Genomic DNA, 25,357 nt, shown 5'->3' on the forward strand with positions numbered 1-25,357 from the left:
GGCCCGGCCTCTGAGAGCCTGGCGTGTGCCTTTTCCTCTCTCCGTCACACATACAGTTCTCTGAGCTCCGGACACACGAGAAGAAAAGGCAGCCAACAACCGGTCCAGAGCAGGCCGGCAGTCGCTTAGGAGGCGCTGGGCGCCGAGGGCCGCCGGACACCATGGACAGCTCTCCAGGCGCCACCTGGTTGGCCCGGCGAGCCGGCGGGTCCAGCCCTCCCCCTCGCCCGGCGCTCGGCGGGGGCGCCAGGGGGTGGTCCCGACGCCCTTCCTGGGCACGTCTCCATACCCAGCCCCCGCAGCTCTCCCCAGAGTCCCTCCCTGGCGCCCGCGGGGAGGGACAGAGAGCGCTGGAGAGCCCACGCGCGGGGGGCCAGGGAGGCCGAATCCGCCCTCTCCCGGCGTCCCCGGCGGCGGGACCTTCAGCTGCCTCCGAGGTCACGCCGCCGGTGGCGAAGGTCGTTGCAGGTGCAGGCGGTGGCCGTCCACCGGCGCGGGGCCCCGCCGAGCGCCCCGGCGTGGGCGGGGCCTCCTTCCTGAAGGCCCGCCCCTTCCCCCGCAGGGGGCGGGCCTTCCGCCCCCGTCCGCGGCGCAATGCGGAAGAGATGGGTCTGCTGGAGCGGAAGTGACGTTTCGGGCGGCTGTGGCGGCGGCGGCTGCGGGAGGAGGAGGAGGAGGAGCCGGAGGAAGAGGTGAGCCCGCCGGCGGCGGGGCGGGGGCGGGGAGCGGCCGCGGTCAGACCCACCGGCAGCCGGGCGGCGGGTGGACGCTTCCTCGGGCGGTCTCCGCCGCCGCCGCCGCCTCCACCGCCGCAGTGCGAGGTGACCGGGTGCGGGCGGGGTCGCGAGGAGACCGCGGCTTGTGCCGGGCGCCTCGTCGGGCCGGGGCTAGGGTGACAGCGGCTGTCATCAGCCTTGCCGGCGGGAGGCGGACAGGGTCGGTCTGGGCGCCGGGGCATCTCTTGTGGCGCATCATGGAGGCGTTGGGCTGCTCACTGTCCCCGCGCCCCTGGGCGGGACCCCTCGAGGGACCCCGGGCAGGGTCCGTGCCCCGAGTCGCGACTGCGGCCGGGTGGCCGTTCCCCGCCGGCCGGCGGCGGGCACCTGCGCCGCCGCGCGCGGGAGAGAGCCTGGCTGCGCTCCTCCGTTGGCTCCTCCGCCCCGCCGGGAGCTTGGAGCCAGCCTCGCTCGCCTGCCTCCCTTCCCGCCGCCTCTCCGTCTCCCCGCGCCGAGGAGCGAGCTCGAAGTTTCCGAGCCGTTTTCCCCTTTCGGCGTAGGGACAGACCTCGGAGCAGGAAGCTGATAAACAACTCCGAACGACAGACAGGCTCAGAGACACATTTCCCTTTCGGGAAACGCATTAAACGGGAAACGCGCCCCTTAAGCAGACCGTTCGTGGACTCCCGTCGCCAACACCCTGGCATGCCTTGCCCAGAGCCAACCGGGAGCTCCTCCTGGGCTTGCTTGGTAAACGTGGTGACGACCCGTCTTTCGGAATAAACGGTCCCCCCCCCCCCAGCTCCCTCTTTCCCCACCACCCCCACTCCCAGGGGGAGCTGCAGGGAGAGGTTTGTGGGTGCCCGGCTTCATTGGCGTCGCCTCGCCCGCTGTCCGCAGGGCTGCCTCCGAAGACGGGAGAATGGCGTTCAGCAAAGGATTCCGGATCTATCACAAGCTGGACCCCCCGCCATTCAGCCTCCTCGTGGAAACTCGGCACAAGGAGGAATGTCTCATGTTCGAGTCCGGGGCGGTGGCCGTGCTCTGTAAGTCCCCGCTCCCGCCGGGTCAACCGTGTTTTTTTTTTTTTTTTTTTTAATTTATTTTTTTATTATTTTTTAAGGAGCAGACCCTCTCGTAGCGCAGCGAGCGGGTTTGTGCTTTTCTGTCCTCTGACGCAAACCTGTTTTCCCTGTGCGCTCTTTCTCAGTTAAGTTTCTGTTGGGAGGTGGTGCAGGGTTTGGTTACAAGGCTTTGCTTGCTTGGATCCTTTGGCTGCTGCCTAAAGTAAATTTTTTTTTCCCCCAAAGAAATGTTGTTCCAGTCTGTCTCATAGCACAGAAACCCGTAACATGGTTTGCTCGGCATATTGCACTTTTGATGGGTCGTCTTAACTCAGAGTAGTGGGTATCGTCGGAGGTCGTCAGATCCTTATGTTTTCATTAAGAGGATTGTAAACAACTTCAAGACGTTCGTGTTGATGCGGGATTGATTTTGCATTATTTTAATAGTTTTTTTTTTCTGTAGTCTGCTTTAAAGGGCTGCTGTGGCACAAGAAAAATAGTAGGTTAGTGAGATTGCGATCAGTTTGTGAGCAGATAGATGAAATTAAAAGTAAAAAGGCTAATGCGAATGTTATGCTCCTTCCTTGATACGTGATTCAGGCAGTTGACTACAGTTTTGGGTTATTTCAAATATGATAGTGTTGTGTTAGAGGTTTTCTAGTGATAACTAGTTGTTATTATGTTTTCCATTATGTTAGGATCAGTTTAGTTACTGATCATACTTTAATAAATCAAAAATTATAGTTTGAAAGGCATGCTTACCCTTAAATATTTTTCTCCTTTAAACTTTCTCCTGACTCAGTAAGCGAAGACCCTAGTGTTTACATATAAAATAAAGAATATTAACATCAGTTAGTGTAATTTCATGCTGATGGGGAAAAGGGTAGTGACATAGTGAAAAGTCTTAATAGATAACAGTGTATAAGAAGCGTGTATGTATTTTGGTATATTTAGTAGCATGGATTGGATGAAGGAAGAGGAGTTATCTTCTAAAAAACAAATACAGTAGTGGTCATAATCAGTATGAGCTTACTTCAAATTGTTTTTTATATTTATAAATAGAAATATATCTTGTTGAAGTGTCAGTTTGCACGGCACAATTCATAATTTTTCATTCTACAATTATAATACTAACGATGAAATCTTATTAAAAATAAGAGAGTTGAACAGATGTTGTGGGTGAAGCCACTTCTTGGAACGCCTGCGTCCTGTAGTGGTGCTGGGATCAAGTCCCGCCTCTGCTTCCTCCAACCAAGCTTTCGGCCGATGCTTGTGGGAGGCAGCAGATGATGGCCCAAGTACTTCGGTTCCTGTCTCTCCCTGGAGAGACCAGATTGAATAGACTTCATCCTGACGCAGCCCTGGCTGTTACAGGCATTTTGGGAATAACCAGCCAATGGAAGATCTCTCACTGTCTGTCCCCTGTCTCGGACACTCTGCCATCTGAATAAATAAATAAATCTTTTTTTTTTTTAAAGGGTGGGTGGGGGGCCAGCGCCGTGACTCACTTGGTTAATCCTCCGCCTGCAGCGCTGGTATCCCATATGGGTGCCGGATTCTGTCCTGGTTGCTCCTCTTCCAGTCCAGCTCTCTGTTGTGGCCCAGAAAGGCAGTGGAGGATGGCCCAAGTGTTTGGGCCCTGCACCTGCATGGGAGACCAAAAGGAAACACCTGGCTCCTGGCTTCGGATCGGTGCAGCACCGGCTGTAGCGGCCATTTGGGGGGTGAACCAACGGAAAGAAGACCTTTCTGTCTGTCTGTCTCTCTCACTGTCTAACTCTGCCTGTCAAAAAAAAAAAAAAAAAAAGGGTGGGTGGGAGTTGTGACACTGTGATGTTAAGCCACCTGCTTGCAATGCTAGCATGCCATATCAGAGTGCCAGTTTAACTCCTGGCTACACTGCTTGTGATTCAGCTCTCTGCTAATGTGGATGATGGCCCAAGTGCCTGAGTTCTTGTCATCAACACGGGAGACCCGGATGGAGTGCCATGGTCCTGGCTTCAGCCTGGCCCAGCCCTAGCTGTTGTGGCCATTCGGGGAATGAACCAGTAGATGGAAAACCTCTCTCTGTCTCTGTGTATGTGTGCCTGCATGCATGTGTGTGTCTGCTACTCTGCCTTTCAGTGAACTAATTAGTTGAAAAGCTGGAGCACCGTCTAGTGTGGAGGAACATGGTGGGGACACCGTTTGGTTGTGCATGTGAAACATTTCCAGTTGCTCATGGCTTTTGGTAGCTTCTGATTTCCTAATATTGTCAAGATTCTATGTATTTCTTTAATTGTAGTTATTAGTAATTATAATGTGAAGTCTAATTTTCAGCTGCAATGTATGTTTTGCCTATAGTTTTTAGTATTATTGGCATACTTTACTCCATGGTCCAGAAACCTAAGAATAATCATATTTCCAAAACCTCTAGTAACTGTCTTACTGTCTTTTATGCCAAATAATTTTTTTTAAAAAAAAGATCCCAAAAAATCATTTTGTCCTTAGTATTTAATTTTTTTAAAGGCGCAGCCCCCCTTTCCCCCCAAGCACACACACAGATTGAGAGAGATTTTCCATCCACCGGGTCACTCCCCAAATGCCTATAACAGCAAGGGCTGAACGAAGCTGAAGCCAGGAGCCAAGAACTTTATCTGAGTCTCCCACGCGGATGGCAGGGGCCCAAGTACTTGAGCTACCACCTGCTGGCTTGCAAGGTGCACATGAAGCTGGACTGGACACAGAGGCAGGACTTGATCCCAGGCATTCCTCCGTGGGAGCAGAGTATCCCAAGTGAGGGACTTAACCTGCTCGCTGTTCCACAATGCCTGTCCTGTGGTATTCCTTTGAAGGAGAAAGCACTAGGTTTTTGTTGTTATTTGTTTTAAAGATTTATTTCATTTATTTGAAAGAGTTACAGAGAGAGGTAGAGATAGAGAGAGAGGTCTTCCATCCGCTGGTTCACTCCTCAGATGGCTGCAACGACAGGAGCTGTGTGGATCTGAAGCCAGGAGCCAGGAGCTTCTTCTGGGTCTCCCACGTGGGTGCAGGGGCCCAAGGGCTTGGACCATATCTACTGCTTTCTCAGGCCATAGCAGAGAGCTGGATCAGAAGAGGAGCAGGTGGGACTAGAACTGGTGCTCATATAGCATGCTGGTGCTTCAGGCCAGGGCTTTAACCCGTGGTGCCACAGCGCTGGCCCCAAAACTAGGTTTTATCTTAACTATTTATTAATTTTTTTATGTTTTCTTAAGATTCAGAATATGTAATTTCTTTCATGAGAAAAATGTTTGGACATTGCCTCTCTGAAAAGCTAGCATGAATAAATGTATAGGGCTGGCCTTGTGGTATAGGGGGTTAAGCCAGTGCCTGCAATGCCAGCACCCACATGGGTGCTGGTTCATGTCCTGGATGCTCCACTTCCCATTCATTTCCTTGCTAATGTGCCTGGGCAAGCAGTGGAGGATGGCCCAAGTGCTTGGGTCCCTGCACCCATGTGGGAGACCTGGGAGAAGCTCCTGGCTCCTGGCTTTGATCTGGCCCAGCCCTGGTTGTTGGGATCATTTACGGAGTGAACAGTGGATGGAAGGTCTGTCTCTGTAACTCTACCTGTCAAATAAATAAATAATTTAAAAAAAAAAGAATGTGTAATCTTTTGGGTACATTATCATCTTTATAAAATTCTTAAAATAGTACTATTTAAGGTGTTTTTAACTAAATCATTTTACTTATAAGATTAATTTAGTATTTAGTTCCTTTTTTTTTTTTTTTTTTTGACAGGCAGAGTGGACAGTGAGAGAGAGACAGAGACCAAGGTCTTCCTTTGCCGTTGGTTCACCCTCCAATGGCCGCCGCGGCCGGCGTGCTGCGGCCGGCGCACTGTGCTGATCCGATGGCAGGAGCCAGGTGCTTCTCCTGGTCTCCCATGGGGTGCAGGGCCCAAGCACTTGGGCCATCCTCCACTGCACTCCCCGGGCCACAGCAGAGAGCTGGCCTGGAAGAGGGGCAACCAGGACTAGAACCCGGTGTGCCGGCGCCGCAAGGCGGAGGATTAGCCTAGTGAGCCACGGCGCCGGCCAGTATTTAGTTTCAAGTGATACCAAAGTGTTTATTGTGTAATTTTTTTGAGATTTATTTTATTTATTTGAAAGGCAGAATTACAGAGAAGGAGAGGCTGAGAGAGAGGTCTTCCATTCGTTGGTTCACTCCCCAAATGGCCAGCATGACCAGGGATAGAGCTTCTTCCTGGTCTCCTAGGTCTCCCACGTGGGTGCAGGGCCCAAGCACTGGGGCCATCCTCCACTACTTTCCCAGGCCATTATCAGAGGGCTGGATCAGAAGTTTAGCAGCTGGGACTCAGACAGGCACTGGTATGGGATGCCAGTGCTGCAGAGGTTTAACCTGCTGTGCCTCAGGGACAGCCTGCTGCTCCACCTCTGATCCAGCTCCCTGCTAACGTGCCTGGGAAAGTAGTATAAGGTGACCCAAGTCTTTGGGCCCCTGCACTCATATGGGAGACCTGTATGAGGATTCTGGCTTTGACTTGGCCCAGCCCAGGCCCATGCAGCCATTTGGGGAGTGAACCAGCGGATGGAAGATCTCTTTCTCTGTCTCTGTCTGTCTGTCTGTCTCTCTCTCCCTCTCCCTCCCACCCCCCCTCTAACTCTGCCTCTAATCAATTTTTTTTTAAAGATTTTATTTGTTTATTTGAGAGGTAGAGTTACAGAGAGAGAGGGAGAGACAGATATCTTCCATCTGCTAGTTTACTCCCCAAAGGGCCGCAATGACTGGAGCTGAGCTGATTCAAAGCCAGGATCCAGGAGCTTCTTCTGGGTCTCCCATGCGGGTGCAGGGCCCCAAGCACTTGGGCCATCCTCTGGTGCTTTCCCAGGCCAGAGCAGAGAGCTGGGACTAGAACTGGTACCCGTATGGGATGCTGGCGCTGCAGGCAGAGGCTTAACCCACTACACCACAGTGCCGGCCCCACTAATGATTTTTATTTACCTGTTTCATTCAAGGACCTATGCTTGGAAAATACTGACATGTTCTTATCCTCTTCAACAATCCTAGCAACTTGAATTTTTATTTTTATTTTTATTTTATTTTTTATTTTTTTGGACAGGCAGAGTTAGACAGTGAGAGAGAGAGACAGAGACAAAGGTTTTCCTTTTTCTGTTGGTTCACCCCCCAAATGGCCACTACGGCCGGTGTGTTGCGCTGAACCAAAGCCAGGAGCCAGGTGCTTCCTCCTTGTCTCCCATGCGAGTGCAGGGCCCAAGGACTTGGGCCATCCTCCATTGCACTCCCGGGCCACAGCAGAGAGCTGGACTGGAAGAGGAGCAACCGGGACAGAATCCAGCGCCCCATCTGGGACTAGAACCCAGGGTGCCGGCACCGCAGGCGGAGGATTAGCCAAGTGAGCTGCAGTGCCGTCCATTGAATTCTAATATATCTTGCATATTAACCTACTAGAAGAATCTTCTAAAATAAGTTTTGATGTTAAACTGAAGTATAACTTGTTTTTCACTAAAATTAGTAAGTTCACGCTCCTCCACCTGCCGATCAGAACCTTCCACATCTGGCTTAGTATTCATCTCCTGGAAGGAGGCCTGTGTTTCCTCGGCTCTCTGCAGCCTCTGCTGTGCTGCTCCTTGTTCTTCCCTCACCCTCCGAGACTGCCGGGTGCTTTTCTCTGTCTTGCCAGTCCAAGCCTGTGCGTCCCAGTCACATCTGTCTTCCCGAGAATCTGCCTCACTCAGTGCCAGCTTGCTTTTTTTTTTTTTTTTTTCAAAGATTTTGTTCATTTTGAAAGTGAGAGTTACAGAGATAGAGGGTGAGATAGAGAGGGGGATCTAACATCCACTGGTTTACTTCCAAGATGGCCACAACAGCCAGCGCTGGGCCAGGCCAAATCCAGGAGAGGAGCTGGGAACCCCATCCGGGTCTCCCACGTAGGTGACAGGCCCAAACACCTGGGCCGCCTTCACCATCCTTCCCAGGCCATCAGTAGGGGGCTGGATCGGAAGTGGAGCAGTCGGAACGTGAACCAGCGCCCATCTGGATGCCAGCATTGCAGGCGGCAGCTTTACCTTCTGTACCACAACACTGGTTCCTCCAGCTCATTTTTGTCTTTGCCTTTCATTCATTTCTGTAGAACTTCATCTGTATCACAAGATGAACACTTTTTATTTGCTGATTTGTTGCGCTTTAAATACTTGTGTTTTTCTTGAAAGTAGATGGTAATGTGACTTTGGCAGGACTTGATCTTTATGTACTGAAAGTTTATAATTTCACCTGTCTCTAGTTGCCCTGAGTTTAAAAATATTAGACATTTTAGTTAACACATAGTGTTGAAGGTTTGTGTTCACTTAATTTTCCTAGCTTATGCCAGGAGTGCTGTGAGATAACATAGATAAAACCTTAATTTTCATATTATTAGCAAATATCAAAAAAAAAAGATTGCAAAGGGAACATAAAATGAAAATAGTCTCTGACCGTGGATCCCCTTGGCAACTGAGTGTCTGCTAGTCCAGCCTCAGGACTCCATCTTTAAGTCCTGTTGACAGGATTCTAAGCTTAATTCAGTCGTAATTCCCTAACTTACTCAGTAAGCAAATGGCTTCAGCCCTGTCTGCACACTGTGATCACAGACACTGTTACCGGGACTCCTCCCATCAGAGATGTTGATATGATTATCAGGGTGATTTTTTTTTTTTTTTTTGCTGTTTTGCTTTTATATGTATGTATTTCCAGAATTTCAGTGCTATTATTGTCTATTATGGGGATAATAAATAGTTTTCTTGAAATCCTCAGGCTGAACCAAATGTTAGTATTCCTTTTTAGAATCATGTTTTCCTGTTGTATGGAACTGTGCTCAGGTTTCTGTATCTGGGTGCTGGGCTCCTTGAGGTCCATGTCTTAGTGATGTTTTTGTCTCCAGTGCTTAGTACAGTATCCTACTCCTGTGTGAAGACCGAATGGTTAGTAAGTGAATGATGCTTACAGAAAGGGTAATCTAAACTAGATTATAAAGTAGACAGCATGTGGTTATTATAAGATAGAGTATCTTTTTTAGTTTTATTTACTTTTTTAAAGATTTAAAGGCTGAGTCATGGAAGTGAGGGGAGAAAGAGACAGATCTTTCATCCACTTGTTTACCCTCCAAATGACTGCAGCAGCCCAGGCTGGGCCTGGAAGAAGCTGGAAGCCAGGAGCTTCATCTGGGTCTCCCAGACAGGTGCAGAGGCCCAAGCACGTGAGCCATTTTCTGCTGCCTTCCAAGGCACATTAGCATGGAGCTGGATCAGAATTGGAGCAGCCGAGACTAGAACTGGAGCCCGTATGGAATGCCGGCACTGGAGCTTTACCCGCTGTGCCACAGGGCGAGCCCCTAAACTGGGAGATGGCCTAAACAATCTCCATTCATTCCTCCCCCCCCCTTCCTCCCTCTCTCTTCCCTCCCACCCTCCTTCCCTTCCTCCTTCCCTCCCTCCCTTCTCTCTCTCTTTTTCTTACAAGGTTCATATATTTTATTTTAAAGGAAGAGTTACAGAGAGAGTGGGAGAGACAGAGAGAGAGAGACCGTCCATCCGTTAGTTTGCTCCCCAAATGACTGCAGTGACCAGAGCAGGACTGATCAGGAGCCAGGAGCTTCTTCCAGGTGTCCTCTGTGGGTGCAGGGGCCAGGCACTTGGGACATCTTTTACTGCTTTCTCAGGCCATAGCAGAGAGCTGGATCAGAAGAGGAGCAGCTGGGACTAGAACCAGTGCCTATATGGGATGCTGGTGCTGCAGGCAGAAGCCTAACATGCTACACCCGGCCGGTGCCGTGGCTCACTTGGCTAATCCTCCGCCTGCGGCGCCGGCACCCCGGGTTCTAACCCCGGTTGGGGCACCAGATTCTGTCTCGGTTGCCCCTCTTCCAGTCCAGCTCTCTGCTGTGGCCCAGGAGTGCAGTGGAGGATGGCCCAAGTGCTTGGGCCCTGCACCCACATGGGAGACCAGGAGGAAGCACCTGGCTCCTGGCTTTGGATCGGCTCAGCGCGCTGGCCGTAGTGGCCATTTGGGGGGTGAACCAATGGAAGGAAGACCTTTGTCTCTGTCTCTCTCTCACTGTCTAACTTTGCCTGTCAAAAAACAAACAAAAAAAATACTACACCACAGTGTGGGCCCCACATTAGCATATTAACCACATTAGCAAGATTTTTTTTAAATGTCAATTAAAAATTTCTATGAAGAATCTTATTCTGTAAATACAGTTAACAAATTGTTTTAAAACTAAAATAATTTCATTCTTTTTTTTTTTATAATTCGCGTTTATTTGAGAGAGACAGAGAAAGAGAGAGAGCTTCCATCTGCTGAGTCACCCTCCAAATGCCTGCAACAGGTAGGGCTGGACCAGTCCAAAGCCAGGAACTGAAAACTCAATCCAGATCTTCCTACATCGGTGACAAGTACCCAACCACTTGAGCTGTCACCTGCTACCTTGTAGAGTGTGCATTAGCAGGAAGCTGGATTTGGAAGTAGAGCTGGGACTCGGGCACTGTGATGTGTAATGTGGGCAGTCTTAACAGTGTTTTAACTGCTCGGCCAAAGGCCTGCTTGTGTTGCGTTTTTGGTAAAGAACAGAACTTATGAAAATTCTTATTCTTAGATATAGTGAATATTTTTTAGTAGTGTACTAATAGTGCTACTTAGTTTTTAAAATTATTAGTCTAGAAAGTATTCAATTAAACAGATTTAATGTCTGTGGAGCGTTGGTTTATGGAACAGGTGGATTCTGTGACTAGTGTGCCGCCCTGGACTAGGAGAAGTAGCGAGTGCGATGGTCAGCTTTATGCATACAGCACCTCCCTCGGCAGGGACAAGCTGTCTGTCTCACGTGCATGCATTGAGTTCACAGGTTATGAGTTAACAGCCCTTTTCATGCTTCAGTAAATAGTTCATAATTACACACTAATACAAGGTGAAGTAAGGAAAGTTCAACACCTGGGAATGGAGGGCGATTTTAAAAATCGAAGTTAGAGAGCTCTTGTTTGAAAGAGGGGGATATAGGGTAGTGATATAAATTCCTACCTCTTAAAACTGAGTTGATTTAGAACTCAAATCGTGTGCTTAGCAGACAGCAAGACCATATCACTGAACTCTAGACCTGGCTCTACCCCAGGTTGTCCATCTGAGTTTGTCTAGCTAAATTTTTTTTATCATGGAAATATGAGTCATTATGTCAGTAGGACAGTATTCTGGAGATCTTTGTCATGGAATGTAAAGTATCCAGTCTTTTCTATGAATCTTCACAGTAAAGGAGTAATAATAGTTACCATTAACTGGAAGATTACTCTGCCAGTCATTAAGCCAGAGGTTTCTAAACTTTATTGTTTTGTGGCACCCTTAGTGTCTCATTAAATTTTTCCTGGTATGCTGATGAACCAATACCTAATAGCTCGGATAATTACACGGTTAGGTCTAAACAATAAATATTTATGTCCTAACAATTTTAGTAGCTGCTTGAAAAAGTAATGCATATGAATTTAAAGTAATGCATTCCCCCAAAAAATAAAGTAATTCATTTCCTTTTTAACTAACCGTAGTTATTTATTAGAGGAACGTGTGTTATTGTTGAGTACTGAGCAACTTTTCAAACCTTGGAATCAAATGGAACACTGCTACCCTCATTCCCTGTTTGACATTGGTTTTTGAGTGATTTTTTTTAGTTAATTAAAATATGCTAATTAATCAGTTTGAAAGGCAGAGTGACAGAGAGGAGAGACAAAATATCTTCCATCTACTGATTCACTGTCAAATACTTCCAATAGCCATAGCTAGGCCAGACCACAGCTAGGAGCCAGGTGCTCCGTCTGGGTCTCCCACCTGAGTGGCAAGAACCGAGGTACTTAGGCCATCATTGATGCCTCAGGCATATTAGGAAGCTGGTTCAAAAATGCATAGAGGCTGTGACTCGAACCAGGCACTTGCATGTGGGACACAGGGGTCCCAAGTGACAACTTAACCCAGTGTGTCACAATACCTGCCTTGTATTTGCTTTTTATCGCAGTAGTCACCAAAAGCCTAGCTTCACAAAGAAGTGTTGTCAGAGGAATCTGCTGCAATCTGAGGTTAAAGTTCTGAACTACCTCAGGATCAGTTTGGCTAGCATCCAGCTTATATTGGGAATCCCTGTGTTTCCTTTAATTTAGTATTTGGGTTCCTCGGAGAATTCGCTGCAGTGCCCCAGGGCATCTGAATATACAGTTCGGACTGTGGCATGTGACTTGCTTTTTTCAGTTGTGTGGCTTCTGCTTATATCTACATTTTGCTGATGTGGAGATTGAGACTTGGAAAGATTAAATAACTGCTCCAGTGACGCAGTCCTTCTGTTTGACATTTTTCTTGCTCTTGAGGGTGGTGGCTGTTATTTTTGGAGGTGAGAGATGTAGAACAAAAAGGAAGGAAAGCCAACAGAAGAGTTTAAAGAGTAAAATTGGTAGCATATTTTAATGACGGAACTGTTAAAATTGTGTTTTTGCCTTCAAAGCATTAATATAGGAGAAACAGAACTTAATTTATAATAATGTCATTAAAAACATGAAATTTCTTTGCTGGATCAAATTAAATGTCAGGTTCTAGAATTTTAGATGCCAAGCGAAGTAGGTGGTAATGACAACCAGTGTGGATAGTTTTTTTTTTTTTAATTGCCAAATGTTGTCAGTATGATTGCCCTTTAGACAAATTGCAGTATCCTGTCTCTTTTTAACAAAAATTCGCAAGTTGAAGGAAGAAGTGACTTTCTATGGTTGACTTTTTCAGCACAGAAATGATGAAATTCAGACTTGTTATCTATCACTGTATGTTAGGGTTGCGAAAATTCATTTTCTTTTTAATTTTTGGAATGTACATATTTAATAGAAAGTCAACAGCAATTTAAACCTCTCATTTCTCTTAAAAATCTAATCAACCCAGCTCTTCTACCTTCTCTACTCAGTAGTAGTCATACCTTCCTAACATAGGAATAAACCAGTAGTTCCTAAGTGCTTTCACTTTTTTACCAGTTTATTTTGCTTTGAGGAAATAAAAGGAAAAAGCAGAAATTCTCACAGTGATCAGAAAAAATTCTAAAAGGTGATTTTTTTTATGTGATTTCATTCTATCAATTGTTCTAATTAGTCTTATAAAAATGTACCTAGTCTAGGACTATGGCAGGATTTTTACTTTATTTATTTTAAAGATTTATTTTATTTGAGAGGCAGAGTTACAGACAGACACAGGGACAGAGAGGGATCTTTCGTCTGCTGGCTCACTCCCAAAATGACCACAACAGTTGGAGCTAGGCCTGTCCTAAGGCAGGAGCCAGGAGCTTCCTTGGGGTCTCCCACGTGGGTGCAGGGGCCCTAGCACCTGGGCCATCTCGGCTGCTCTCTCAGGCATATCAGCAGGGAGCAGGATTGGAAGTGGAGCATCAGGGACTTGAACCAGCACCCCTATGGAATCCTGGCACTACAGGCGGAAGCTTAACCAACTATGCCACAGCGCTGGCCCCTCTTTTTTTTTTTTTTTTTTTTAAGATTTATTTATTTGAAAGGCAGAGATAGAGAGAGAGAGCAAAAAAGAAAGAGATCATCCATCCACTAGTTCACTCCCCAGATGGCCACAATGGCCAGGGCTGGGCCAAGCTAAAGCCAGGAGCCAAGAGCTTCTTCTGGGCCTCCCACATGGGTTCAGGAGCCCAAAGTATTAGGCCATCTTCTGCTGCTTTCCCAGGCATGTTAGCAGGGAGCTGGATTGGAAGCAGAGCAGCTGGGACTTGAACCAGCACCCATATGAGATGCCAGCATTGCTGGTGGCAGCTTAACTCATTAGGCCACAGCACTGGCCCAGATTTTTACTTCTGACCATGATGGAGTAGCAGGAACTTGATTCACCCTCCTTCAATAATAACAACAAGAAAATGGATAAAATATATTGAATGGTTTTCAGATATTGAACTATAGGCAGTACAAGATGCTGACCCAGGAGAAGAAGGGAAACAAACAAGGTGGGCTTACCATTGCTTACTGACTGGAGAGCTTCCAAACCAGTGCAGCAGAGAAGTGCCCAAAGACTAGCAGGCTCCTTGAGTTCAGGAGACAGAGTGGAGGCTGAGAGCCCAAGGCAGCTGGCATCCTCAGGGCTGAGTACCAGAGCGGAGATACATACACAGACGGCTCCAGAGGTTTATGACGGGCTCTGCCTGAGACATCAGCTGAGTACTGCTCAGTGCCAGTGTGTGAGGAAAGAATCACCCAAAAAGGAGCAGTTAGAAAAATTTCTGGAGCTCACAGGACTGGAAGCAGACCAAATAGCCAGAGTGGAAAGATCTTGTAATGGAGGATTGGGTTGAGTATCAAAAGGGTGTAGTACTTCAGTATCGGGGCAGAGCAGCCCTGGAGGAAATACCTCTGTGGTCCCGTCTAACCAAGTTTCAGGACCCAAGGCGGGAGGCTGGGGCGGCTTTGCAGTGAGTTAAACCGCCACTTGGGGCGTCCTCATTCCCCATCAGAGTGCTAGTTTGAGTCCCAGCTACTTGGCTTCCTATCCAACTTCCTGCTAGGGCACCTGGAGAGGCAATGGAAGATGGCTCAAGTACTTCAGCCACTGCCACCATATGGAGGACCTGGATGGAGTTCCTGGCTCCTGCTTTGTTTGGTCAGGCTGTCTAGCTGTGGTGGGGAGTGAACCAACAGATGGACGATTTCTCTTTCTCTCTACATTTCAAGTATATTAAAGTAAATAAACAAAAGAAAGAGAGACCCAAATGGATCTTGTCTCCAGATAACTGTATCTCAGAACAAAGCTTAAGGTTATTAATAGGAATACAAGTATCCGTCTGTCTGTACACACAGACATGGGAATGGCAGAAAGTGTGTGGGAAATGTACATCTTTTCATTCCATTTTTGCTCAGACTTTTTTGATGTATTTGTGTGTGTGTGTGTATGTGCATGTGCATTCAATACTGTAAAATTCTCAATTTAAAAATAGTGTGTAGGGGTGTGTATTTGGCCTAGCAGTTACCAGTAGGGCTGCTGATTGCCTGGGTGTAGTTACCTGCTAATAAAGACTGGGAGGCAGCAGGTGATGGCTTACATGATGGGGCCCATGGGGCCAGTGTTGTACAGTGGGTCAGCCACCTCCTGTGACGCTGGCTTCCCATTTGGGAACCATTTCAGGTTCAGCTGTTCCACTTCTGATCCAGCTCCCTGCTAATGCACCTGGGAAAACAGTGGAAGATGGCCCAAGTGCTTGGGCCCCTGCCACCCATGTAGGAGACCCAGAGGGATTCCAGGCTCCTGGCTTCAGCCTGGAGCTGTTGCTGTAATTTGGGGAGTGAACCAGTAGATGGAAGATGTCTCTCTGTGTCTGTCTGTCTCTCTGTCTGCCTTTGAAATAAATAATTTTTTTTTAAAGCCACCTATATGGGAGATTTGGATTGAGTTCCTGGCTCCTAACATTGATCAGGGCCAGCTCTAGCCATAGTAGGCATTTGGGGGAGTGAACCAGTAGATGAGAGCTCTCTGTCCCTCCCTCTATCTCAGAAAAGCCAACAACGACAAAAAAACATAAATGCAAAGAAGCAGGAAATATACCTTATAATGAAGGAAAAAGCCAATCTATAAAAACAGATGCTAAAATTAATAAAGGACTTTCAAATAGTGGTTATAAAAATTCTCCAGATGTTTAAGATATAGAGGATAGAATGATCAGGTTAAAGAGATGTGAAAAATGTGAACCCAAATCACATTACTAGGAATGAAAATGACAATGTTTATAATAAAAAATTACACTAATAGGGATTACTAGATTTGAACTGCAGAAGAAATAATTGGCAAATTTGAAGATCTAGTAATAGAAATTATCCAAAATGAAATATACAGAGGAAAAAAAGGCTAAAATAAATAAACAGAGCATGAGAATTTTGGAACAATTTCAAGTGATTTATATATTCATGTATAGAATTCCAGGAGGAAGCAAGTGAGGAAGAAAAAAATGTTTGAAGAAATAATACCTGACAGTTTTCCAAACTTGCTGAAAATTTTATGTCCTTAGATCCATGAAACTAAATGAACCCCATGCAGGGGAAACATGCAAAAAAAAAAAAAAAAAGCTGTACACAAATACATAGCCAAATTCTGTTGACCTATATACAGAGAAAATAGATTTTTTAAAAAGACTTATTTCCTTGAAAGGCAGTTATAGAGTAGGGGAAACTTTTATTTATGATTTATTTATTTATTTGTTTTTTAATTTGAAAGGCAGAGATGCAGAGAGAGAAGGAGAGAGCGAGATCTTCCATCCACTGGACTAGGCTGAAGGTGGACCAGGCCGAAGATGGGAGCCGGGAGCTTCTTTGTGGTCTCCCACAAGAGTGCAGGGGCCCAAGCACTTGGGCCATCTTCCCCTACTTGCCCAGGTGCATTAGTAGGGAGCTGCATCAGAAGTGGAGCATCCAGGACTTGAAGTGGTGCCCATTTGGGTTGCTGGACTGCAGGCAGCATCTTAACCTTCTGTGCCACAGCACTGGTCTCAGTAGAGAAAATCTTAAAAGGGAGTCATGGAAAAAGAGATAGATATGTACAAAGTAAAGGTAAGACTGATAGTAAACTTTCTGTTAGAAGAAATCCAAGCAGAGGACACGGGGCAACATCTATACTGTAAAGGAAAAAAACCTGTCATCTACCTGGTGTTATATACTAAATCACAAATGAAGGTGCAAAGACTTTTCAGACATTAAAAAACTGAAAAATATATGAGATAATTATAATAGGTAGTAGTTAATAGTACTGCTCTTCTTTGGATCCAGCACCAACATTTTCAGAAATTGTAGGGTGATAAAAGTCTGAATTAGTGAAAAAGTTTTTTAAGATTTATATATTTATTTGAAAGTCAGTTACAGAAAGAGAGAGATCGAGATCTTCCATCCTCAGGTTCATTCCTCAGATGGCTGCACAAAGGGCAGGGCTAAGCCAGGCTGGAGCCAGGAGCCAGGAGCTTCCTCCGGGTCTTCATGTAGGTAGCAGGGGCCCAAGCACTGAGGCCATTAGCAGGAAGCTCAATAGGGAGTGGAGCAGCCAGGTTTCGAATTCGTCCCCATACAGGATGCTGGCATCACACAGTAGCTTTACCTGCTACACCACAACACTGGCCCCTGAATTGGTGAAATTTTAAAAGAAACAAAGAGTAAAAGAAGCAATAAATAGAATGGAATTAGTACATTTGGTTTGTCTTGTAATTGCCCTGCCAAAAGAAGGTATAGCTTTTAAAATTGAGTGTTATGTTTTTACTGGTGACAGTTTTAATTTGTTTGAGTTTTTTTAATCCTTAAAAATTACTTGTTTTCATTTGATTTGAAAGAGAGATCTTCCGTCTGCTGGTTCACTCCCTAGATGCCTGTCATAGCTGAGACTGGGCCAGGCCAAAGCCGGGAACAGGTGACAGGAACGCAGGTGTGTGAGCCATCATCTGCTGCCTCCCAGGATGCACATTAGCAGGAAGCAGGGTTGGCAGAAGCCAGGACTCGAACCAGGCACTGCAATATGGGATGTGGGCTTCCCAAGCGGCAGCTTACCTGCTGTGCAAATGCCTGTCCTGAGTTTTTTTAAATAGTTAGTATTTGTTTTATGTTTTTCTGGCTATGAGTGAAAAGATAAAAATACTTACTATCTCTAACATGTTTTTTAAATATGTTTATTCTCTTTTCCATTTTTATGGTCTTACATAAATTTTTATAAATAGAAAATGTTTGCTTATATTAACTAGCATTTACCAATAGATATTTATTATGGGTTGTGTTTTATTCTGTTCAGTAGTAGACTGTAGGATTGCTATAGTTTGTGGAATGCCTTCCTGAAATGTAGGTATGCAAAATCTTTTTATATCCTATTGATCTTGTGTAAAGTATAGGCAGGTTGAATCTTATAATTAAATGACTTCCTAGCTGGTTATACATTAGTATTTATTATTTTGTCTCTCTTTGGTGAACCCTGGACAGATGTCTTTGGCCCACTCTATTTAACAGTTTCTTCACTCTGTTTGGGAATGGGATAGAAAGTATAGTATTCTGATTTGTAGTTATTACAAAGCTATGTGGGATTGATACAGAACTGGATAGAATAATTATGTTGGATAACACAATTGAGATTCAGCTGTATCAGTCTGAGATAATAGATTAGAATCCACAAAATGAAAGTGTACTTCTTGCACTGGAATAAATTGTTTATTCCTGAACCAACTGCTGTGGCTGTTCGCATATCATGTCATTTGAGTCAGATGGATCACTGGTAAAAGAAAGTAGGAATTAATGATCATCTAAGTTCTTTTAGAAAGGTTAAAATGCATAGTGTCGTGATGGTTGTGTTGACTACTGCTTAACCTCAAACTGACTCTTCCTTTGGTCTTTTTTTTTTTTTTTAAGATTTATTTATTTACTTGAAAGTCAGAGTTACACAGAGAGAAGGAGAGGCAGAGAGAAAGAGAGAGAGAGAGAGAGAGATGTCTTCCATCCGCTGGTTCAGTCTCCAGTCGGCTGCAACAGCCAGAGCTGTGCCGATCTGAAGCCAGGAGCCAGGAGCTTCTTCTGGGTCTCCCATGAGGGTGCAGGGGCCCAAGGACTTGGGCCATCGTCTACTGCTTTCCCAGGCCATAGCAGAGAGCTGGATCAGAAGTGGAGCAGCCAGGACTCAAACGCACCCATATGGGATGCTGGCCCTGTAGGTGGTAGCTTTACCTGCTACGCCACAGCGCTGCCCCACTTTGGTCTTTCTTATCTTAATGTATTGCACTCTGTGCACACAGTGTTTCAACCAGAATTCAAGAATCATCCTCTGTATTTCGTCCTCTCTTTTTTTTTTTTTTTTTTTTTTTTTTTTTTTTTTTTTACAGGCAGAGTGGACAGTGAGAGAGAGAGACAGAGAGAGAAAGGTCTTCCTTTGCCGCTGGTTCACCCTCCAATGGCCGCCGCTGCAGCCGGCGCACCGCGCTGATCCTGGCAGGAGCCAGGAGCCAGGTGCTTTTCCTGGTCTCCCATGGGGTGCAGGGCCCAAGCACCTGGGCCATCCTCCACTGCACTCCCTGGCCATAGCAGAGAGCTGGCCTGGAAGAGGGGCAACCGGGACAGAATCCGGCGCCCCAACCGGGACTAGAACCTGGTGTGCCGGCGCCGCAAGGTGGAGGATTAGCCTATTGAGCCACGGCGCCGGCTTCGTCCTCTCTTTTATCATATATTTGCTCCATTGCCAATTCCAGTCAACTTTTAATCTCTTAATTTCATTGAGAATCCATGCACTTCAAACCATTTTAGCTGGTTCATTCCCACTCAAGCTGCTGTCATCTCTTACATGGACCATTAAACTCGGTTCCTTAAATCTCCCTGCATTCCCTAGCCGTTCTCACTGCCCCCACAAACAAAAAAAAACACAGTTTAGATTGTTGTTCTCTTACTTTATATTCTTCAGTAAATCTACACTCTTTAAGATGGTCTACAATAAAGTCAGAGTCTCTGCCTATGTCTTTACTTTTTTTTTTTTTTAATAAAGATGTATTTATTTACTTGAAAGTCAGAGTTACACAGAGAGAAAAGGAGAGGCAGAGAGACAGAGAGGTCTCCATCCGCTGGTTCACTCCCCAGTTGGCTGCAATGGCCGGAGCTGAGCCAATCTGAAGTCAGGAGCTAGGAGCTTTGTCTGGGTCTCCCACGTGGGGGCAGGGGCCTAAGGACTTGGGTCATCTTCTAGTGCTTTCCCAGGCCATAGCAGAGAGATGGATAGAAAGTGGAGCAGCCTGGACTCAAACCGGAGCCCATATGGGATGCTGGCACTGCAGGTGGTGGCTTACCCACTATGCCACAGCACTGGCCCTCGTCTTTACCTATATACTACTTTGCCTCTTAGTTTCTGTGTTCCAGCCACATTGGCCTCCTTTTAATTATGAATGTAGCAAATTCTTTCTGTTCTCATGGTCTTCACATATGCTATTCCTTCTTAAATTTTAACTTTTTTATAATAAACTTAATGAAAGCACATGTAAAACAGCATATAAATTGTAAATGCCTAGCTTGATGAGCCTGTCCATATTGGCAGCCCTAGGTTGAGAAATAGAACACTGTAACTAGCTCTCCAGCAGATCCCATACTTCTTCCCAGTTATCTCCATTGTGACCTACAAAATAATCACTTTCCTGGTTTCTTACATCATAGATGTATTTTTTGTTTTCCAGTTTAACCTAAATGGAATCATTCAGTATGTATTCTTTTGTATTCAGCTTCTTTCACTCAGTATTAATATGGAAAATCTTCCATATTTTAGCAAATGCCTATAGTTTTCTCATTTTTGTTGCTGTAGGTATTCCATCACATTTATAGCCTGCTATTAAAGTAAGTGTTCGCACAACAGCTTATTTCCAGTGTTTGCTATTATGATTGACACCAGTATTAATATCCTTGTGCATGACTTGTGATGCACATATGTACACATTTCTGTTAAATAGATCTGTCAAAATGGAATTGCAGAGTCATCTGGTATATGTATGTTGATATTTTTATCTATACTTTTTTTCCCCAAGATTTATTTATTTTGCATTTATTTATTCAAAAGACAGAGTTACAGAGAGGAAGAGGCAGAGAGAGAGAGGTCTTCTATCCACTAGTTCACTCCCCAAATGACCGCAACAGCTAGAGATGGGCCGATCTGAAGCCAGAAGCCAGGAACTTCTAGGTCTCCTTTGTGGGTGCAGGGACCAAGGACTTGTACCATTTTCCACTGCTTTTCCAGGCACATCAGCAGGGGGCTGGATCAGAAGTGGAGCAGGTGGGACTTGAACTGGCACCCATATGGAAGTGCCGGCGGCGGCTTTACCCGCTTTGCCATAGTGCCAGCTCCACCTCTACTTTTCCTTTGGACAGATTCCTGTTTCAGTGTAAAGGGCGCTTCCTCAGTCAGGCTTATTCTAACCACAGCAGTCTTACGCCAACAAACCCTTTTAATCAAGTCCTCCTGTTGCAGCTCACTGGAACTCTGTCATAGTACTTACTGTATTTATACTTCTGTATTTGTATGATTATAAAATGCTTTTCTTTCTCATCTGACTCCTCAGAAGGTGTCAGGCTACCGACTGTTTTTTTTTCCTAGAATCTTACTAGGGTTCTAGTACATGATAGACACTTAGTAAATACTTGCTGTGAAAGACTGAAAACTTATTTTTTCAGAAATCCTACCCAAATTAGATGTATAGTTTATATAGACTATGAATTTGGATAGTTCATTACCTTTCTAGTGGGATCTTAATTATACAAGGAAAATACTTACCTTTTAAAATATTTTCCTGTTATGTATGATTACTTGGAAAGAAGCTTTATTGCCAGGAAGTTTTATGATTTTGGATACATTTCCTAACATCCTGTCATTTTCTTCTGAAAATGAGAAGCTTGCCTATCAGGTCTTCAGCATCCTCTGCACTGGAGGTTCTTTGGTTCTATACCAAAGTGCTGGCTGTATGCAAATAAGCTGGCCACAAACTGCCCTGCGTGTAACCACAGGCAAATTGTGATTCTAGGAAGAGCGTGCTGATTTGCAGTGTTCTCACGGTCTTCCTGACTTTAACTTGCTCTCACGTTCTGACTGACTTTGTTTAGCTTGTCCTTTGCATCAGCTGGGGCAGGGGCCATCTATTCCTAACCTGGAAGGTTTGCGCCACAGCAGAATATTGATGTTGGATAGTAGGACCCTCGTTGAGTGGCTTTGTTTAGTTTGAATAATTATAACTCATCAGACATTATAAGAATTTACATTTAAAATAAACCCTTTAATACCTTGTAAGTTACATACAGGTGTCTTTTAAATTATGTATAGATCTTGGAGGATAAATTAATTTTGCTTCTTTCCCATTCAGCAAGGCAGCGTCTGATCGTGTGACAACCGTTCTGTGGTTAAGAAATCTCTGCCTTAGGTTTGCAACTCAGGCAAATCAGGAAGTAGGCACATGCTTATGTTTGCATCTAAATTTCTATAGTTTGATCTTAACACCTCATTACTTGCCTCAAACTCTAATTTGAGAGGGCAGAGTGCAAAAACAACAATTCTGAATAATGCCAGTCGAGGCCGGTGCCGCGGCTCACTAGGCTAATCCTCTGCCTGCGGCGCCGGCACTCCAGGTTCTGGTCCCATTTGGGGCGCCAGATTCTGTCCCAGTTTCCCCTCTTCCAGGCCAGCTCTCTGCTGTGGCCCGGGAAGGCAGTGGAGGATGGCCCAAGTCCTTGAGCCCTGCACCTGCGTGGGAGGCCAGGAGGAAGCACCTGGCTCCTGGCTTCAGATCAGCCTAGTGTGCTGGCCGCAGCATGCTGGCCATAGTGGCCATTTGGGAGGTGAACCAACAGAAAAAGGAAAACCTTTCTCTCCCTCTCTCTCTCTCTCACTGTCTAACTCTGCCTGTCAAAAAAAAAAAATAATAATAATAATAATAATGCCAGTTGTGTCATATGGTCAAGTACTATGAAAGTAAGCCTCTCCAGCTTAAAAAAAAAAAAAAAAACAAGAAAAAAAGATAATGTGAGTAATGTAATAGAGAACAATTGATACACTTATGCTCTCAGTATGTTCTGTTCTGTAGTTTATGAGTAGGGTATCTCTACAGCTTCCGTATTTGTTCCCTTCCTGTAGCTTAAATAGTAAAAGTTATAGGTAAGGTAAGGCCTGCCTTCAGCTGTTAACTTGTTCAGGTCAAAAAACTTTGAAAACATGCACAGAGCTAACATAGGAATGAGTTAAGTTATCTGAATTAACTTGTAGGATATTACTACCAATGGCCTTATGTACTTTAAAATTTCTCTTAGCTTCTTCAGTGATGAGTAAAGTACACTTATTATTTTCCAAGAATAGGTTCAGGCCGGCGCCAACCCCGGGTTCTAGTCCCAGTTAGGGTGCCGGATTCTGTCCCGGTTGCTCCTCTTCCAGTCCAGCTGAACTTTTGGCTAATACAGTCCTAGTCTAGGGTAACTGGAGACTATATCTGTTTGATCGCTTAGAATTCTAGTAGCTTCTGGCTCTCTTACTGACTGTTATCTCCCTTCTGAATTATCCAGTATGACAAAGAATGTTGGTACAATAAAAATTTTTTGACTTTTTATTTTAGGACATAGAAAACCTACCTCAAATTAGAATAGTGTAATATGTTAATAGTGTAATTAACACACAGGTATCTTGTCACCCAAGCCTCAGCAGTTATCAACTCCTGGACACTTTTGTTTCTCTATATCCTTATCTGCAATCTCTCTAGCCCCATTTAAATTGAAATAAGTCTGGACATCATAAATATTTCAGCGTGTATTTCTAAATGATAAGGACTCCTTTTTTCTTTAACATAGTTACAAATTCTTTGTCATCGCATCTGAAAATTTGTTTTTTTTTTTAAATTTATTTGTTTATTTAAGGCGGAATTGCAGAGAGGCAGAGGCATGGAAAGAGGTCTTCCATTCCCTGGTTCACTCCCCAAATGGTCTCCATGGCCCCAGCTGGGCTGATCTGACCCAGGAGCGAGGAGCTTCTTCCAGGTCTCCATGCAAGTGCAGGGGCTGGAGCACTTGGACCATCCTCTGCTGCTTTCCTAAGCCTTAGCAGATCTGGATCAGAAGTGGAGCAGCTAGGCCTTGAACCAGTGCCCATATGGGATGCTGGCACTGCAGGTGAAGGCCTTACCCACTATGTCACAGTGCTGGCCCTGAAAATTTAAGTTTTTAAATATCAGATATCTAGTCTATGTTCAAATTGCCCTGATGTCTATTCTGTGGCCTTTCACCTTTAAAACTTTTTTTTTTTTTAATCTGAGAGAAAGGAGAGAATGCGCCCACCCAGTAAAATGCTAGTTTACTCCCCAGGTACTCACAAGGCCGCTAGGACAGTTCTGGGAGCCCAGAACTCAATGCAGGTGTCCCACATGGGTGACAGGAATCCAGTAACCTGAGCTATCACTGCTGACTCCCATGGTGTGTATTAGCGCAAAGCTGGAGTCAGGCGCCAGAGCTGGGTATCAGACCCAGGTACTTGGATATGGGACACAGGCTTGTTAGCAGAAACTTGGGATTTGCCTTAGCTTATGTGTTTAACCCGTGAACTAGAGAGGGGGAGGCCTCTTTACCTTAGCTGAACTGCTGAAGATCTTGTTTGCCTCCATTTACTCCAAAAATAATGGACTTACTGGATTGTTATACCTACTTGTGGTTAGAAATCAGCAACTTGTGAAAGGAAAGGTTTGCTTTTCCTAGCTTCTTATTTGTTTAAAAATCACCATGACGGCCGGCGCCGCGGCTCACTAGGCTAATCCTCCGCCTTACGGCGCCGGCACACCGGGTTCTAGTCCCGGTCGGGGCACCGGATTCTGTCCCGATTGCCCCTCTTCCAGGCCAGCTCTCTGCTGTGGCCAGGGAGTGCAGTGGAGGATGGCCCAAGTCCTTGGGCCCTGCACCCCATGGGAGACCAGGAAAAGCACCTGGCTCCTGCCTTCGGATCCGCGCGGTGCGCTGGTTGCAGCGCGCCGGCCGTGGCGGCCATTGGAGGGTGAACCAACAGCAAAGGAAGACCTTTCTCTCTGTCTCTCTCACTGTCCACTCCTGCCTGTCAAAAAAAAAAAAAAAAAAAAAAAAAAAGGCACCATGACTAGGAAGAAAAAAAATACAAACATCTCCACAAAAGGCAGTTTGTTCCTCTCATTGAAAGCACAATGGGTACCTTGAAAGACTGCACGAACAGGAAAGTTCCCTGAACTTCATATCTCCTGAACGTTCACTTCCGCCCATTCTTTCAGTTTGTTTCCACTGAACTCTCCACACACCCTGCCACCTGGAGAACTCCACTGAGTTAAGCTCTGTTGGCAATCACTTAACAAGGCCTGTTTTCTCCCACCCCTACTTCACTGCCTACCACAGAAATACACATATGAAAATTTCCAGACCTTACTGGAATTGTTAAATGGAAACGTCATTAACGAGGGCATTGAAATACTAACAATGGTAAGGTAGAATGTTAATCTTTATCTGTTTGAAAGTCAGAGCTAGCTAGAGTGAGAGAGGGAGAGAGAGAGACAGAGATCTTTTGATCTTCCATCTGCTGGATTCAATGGCCAGCGCTCAGCCAGGCGGAAGCCAGGAGCTTCTTCTGGGTCTCCCACGGGAGTGACAGGGGCCCAGGCACCTGGGCCATCTTCCACTGCTTTTCTCAGGCCGTTAGCAGGGAGCTGGATTGGGAATGGAGCCGCTGGGACGTCCCAGGCAGTGCCTTTACCCACTTTGCCACAATGCCGGCCCCCAAAGCAGTTGTTTTTTGCCACAGCCTCTCGAGTAATTTTTGTGTATTAGATGACTACTTGCTCAACAGCGGCAGTGTTCAGACTGTGTAAGGTTGCCCTAAAGAAGACCTGGTTTCTATTGCTGGTATACAAGTGACTTTAGTATAAATAAGACAGGAGACCTATTTCCAACTAGAGTGATCAGGGACAACTTCAGGAAGGGTGAGTAATGTTTGAAAATACAAAGGTAGCTAAAGGTTATTCCAGATAGAAAGAACACTATGCACAGAGAA

The 25,357-nt window shown here is 45.7% G+C and overlaps 1 protein-coding gene across 38 annotated transcripts in view; it reads left to right on the plus strand.

Moving 5' to 3' along the window:
- The first annotated feature begins 310 nt into the window (after nt 1–310).
- The window catches only part of SYNJ1 (synaptojanin 1), a 105,248-nt gene continuing 80,201 nt past the window's right edge, over nt 311–25,357 (plus strand). For 26 of the 38 annotated variants that reach the window (XM_089330305.1, XM_089330306.1, XM_089330287.1 and 23 more), the window contains exons 1-2: nt 311–692; nt 1,617–1,762. In XM_089330305.1, the coding sequence (XP_089186431.1) occupies nt 595–692; nt 1,617–1,762 (244 nt within the window). In that variant the 5' untranslated portion in view covers nt 311–594. 38 annotated transcript variants of the gene reach the window in all.

This window comes from Oryctolagus cuniculus, chromosome 4 (genome assembly GCF_051225735.1).
Source record: "Oryctolagus cuniculus isolate XC-2025 breed Fujian yellow rabbit chromosome 4, ASM5122573v1, whole genome shotgun sequence".
Lineage (NCBI taxonomy): Eukaryota > Metazoa > Chordata > Mammalia > Lagomorpha > Leporidae > Oryctolagus > Oryctolagus cuniculus.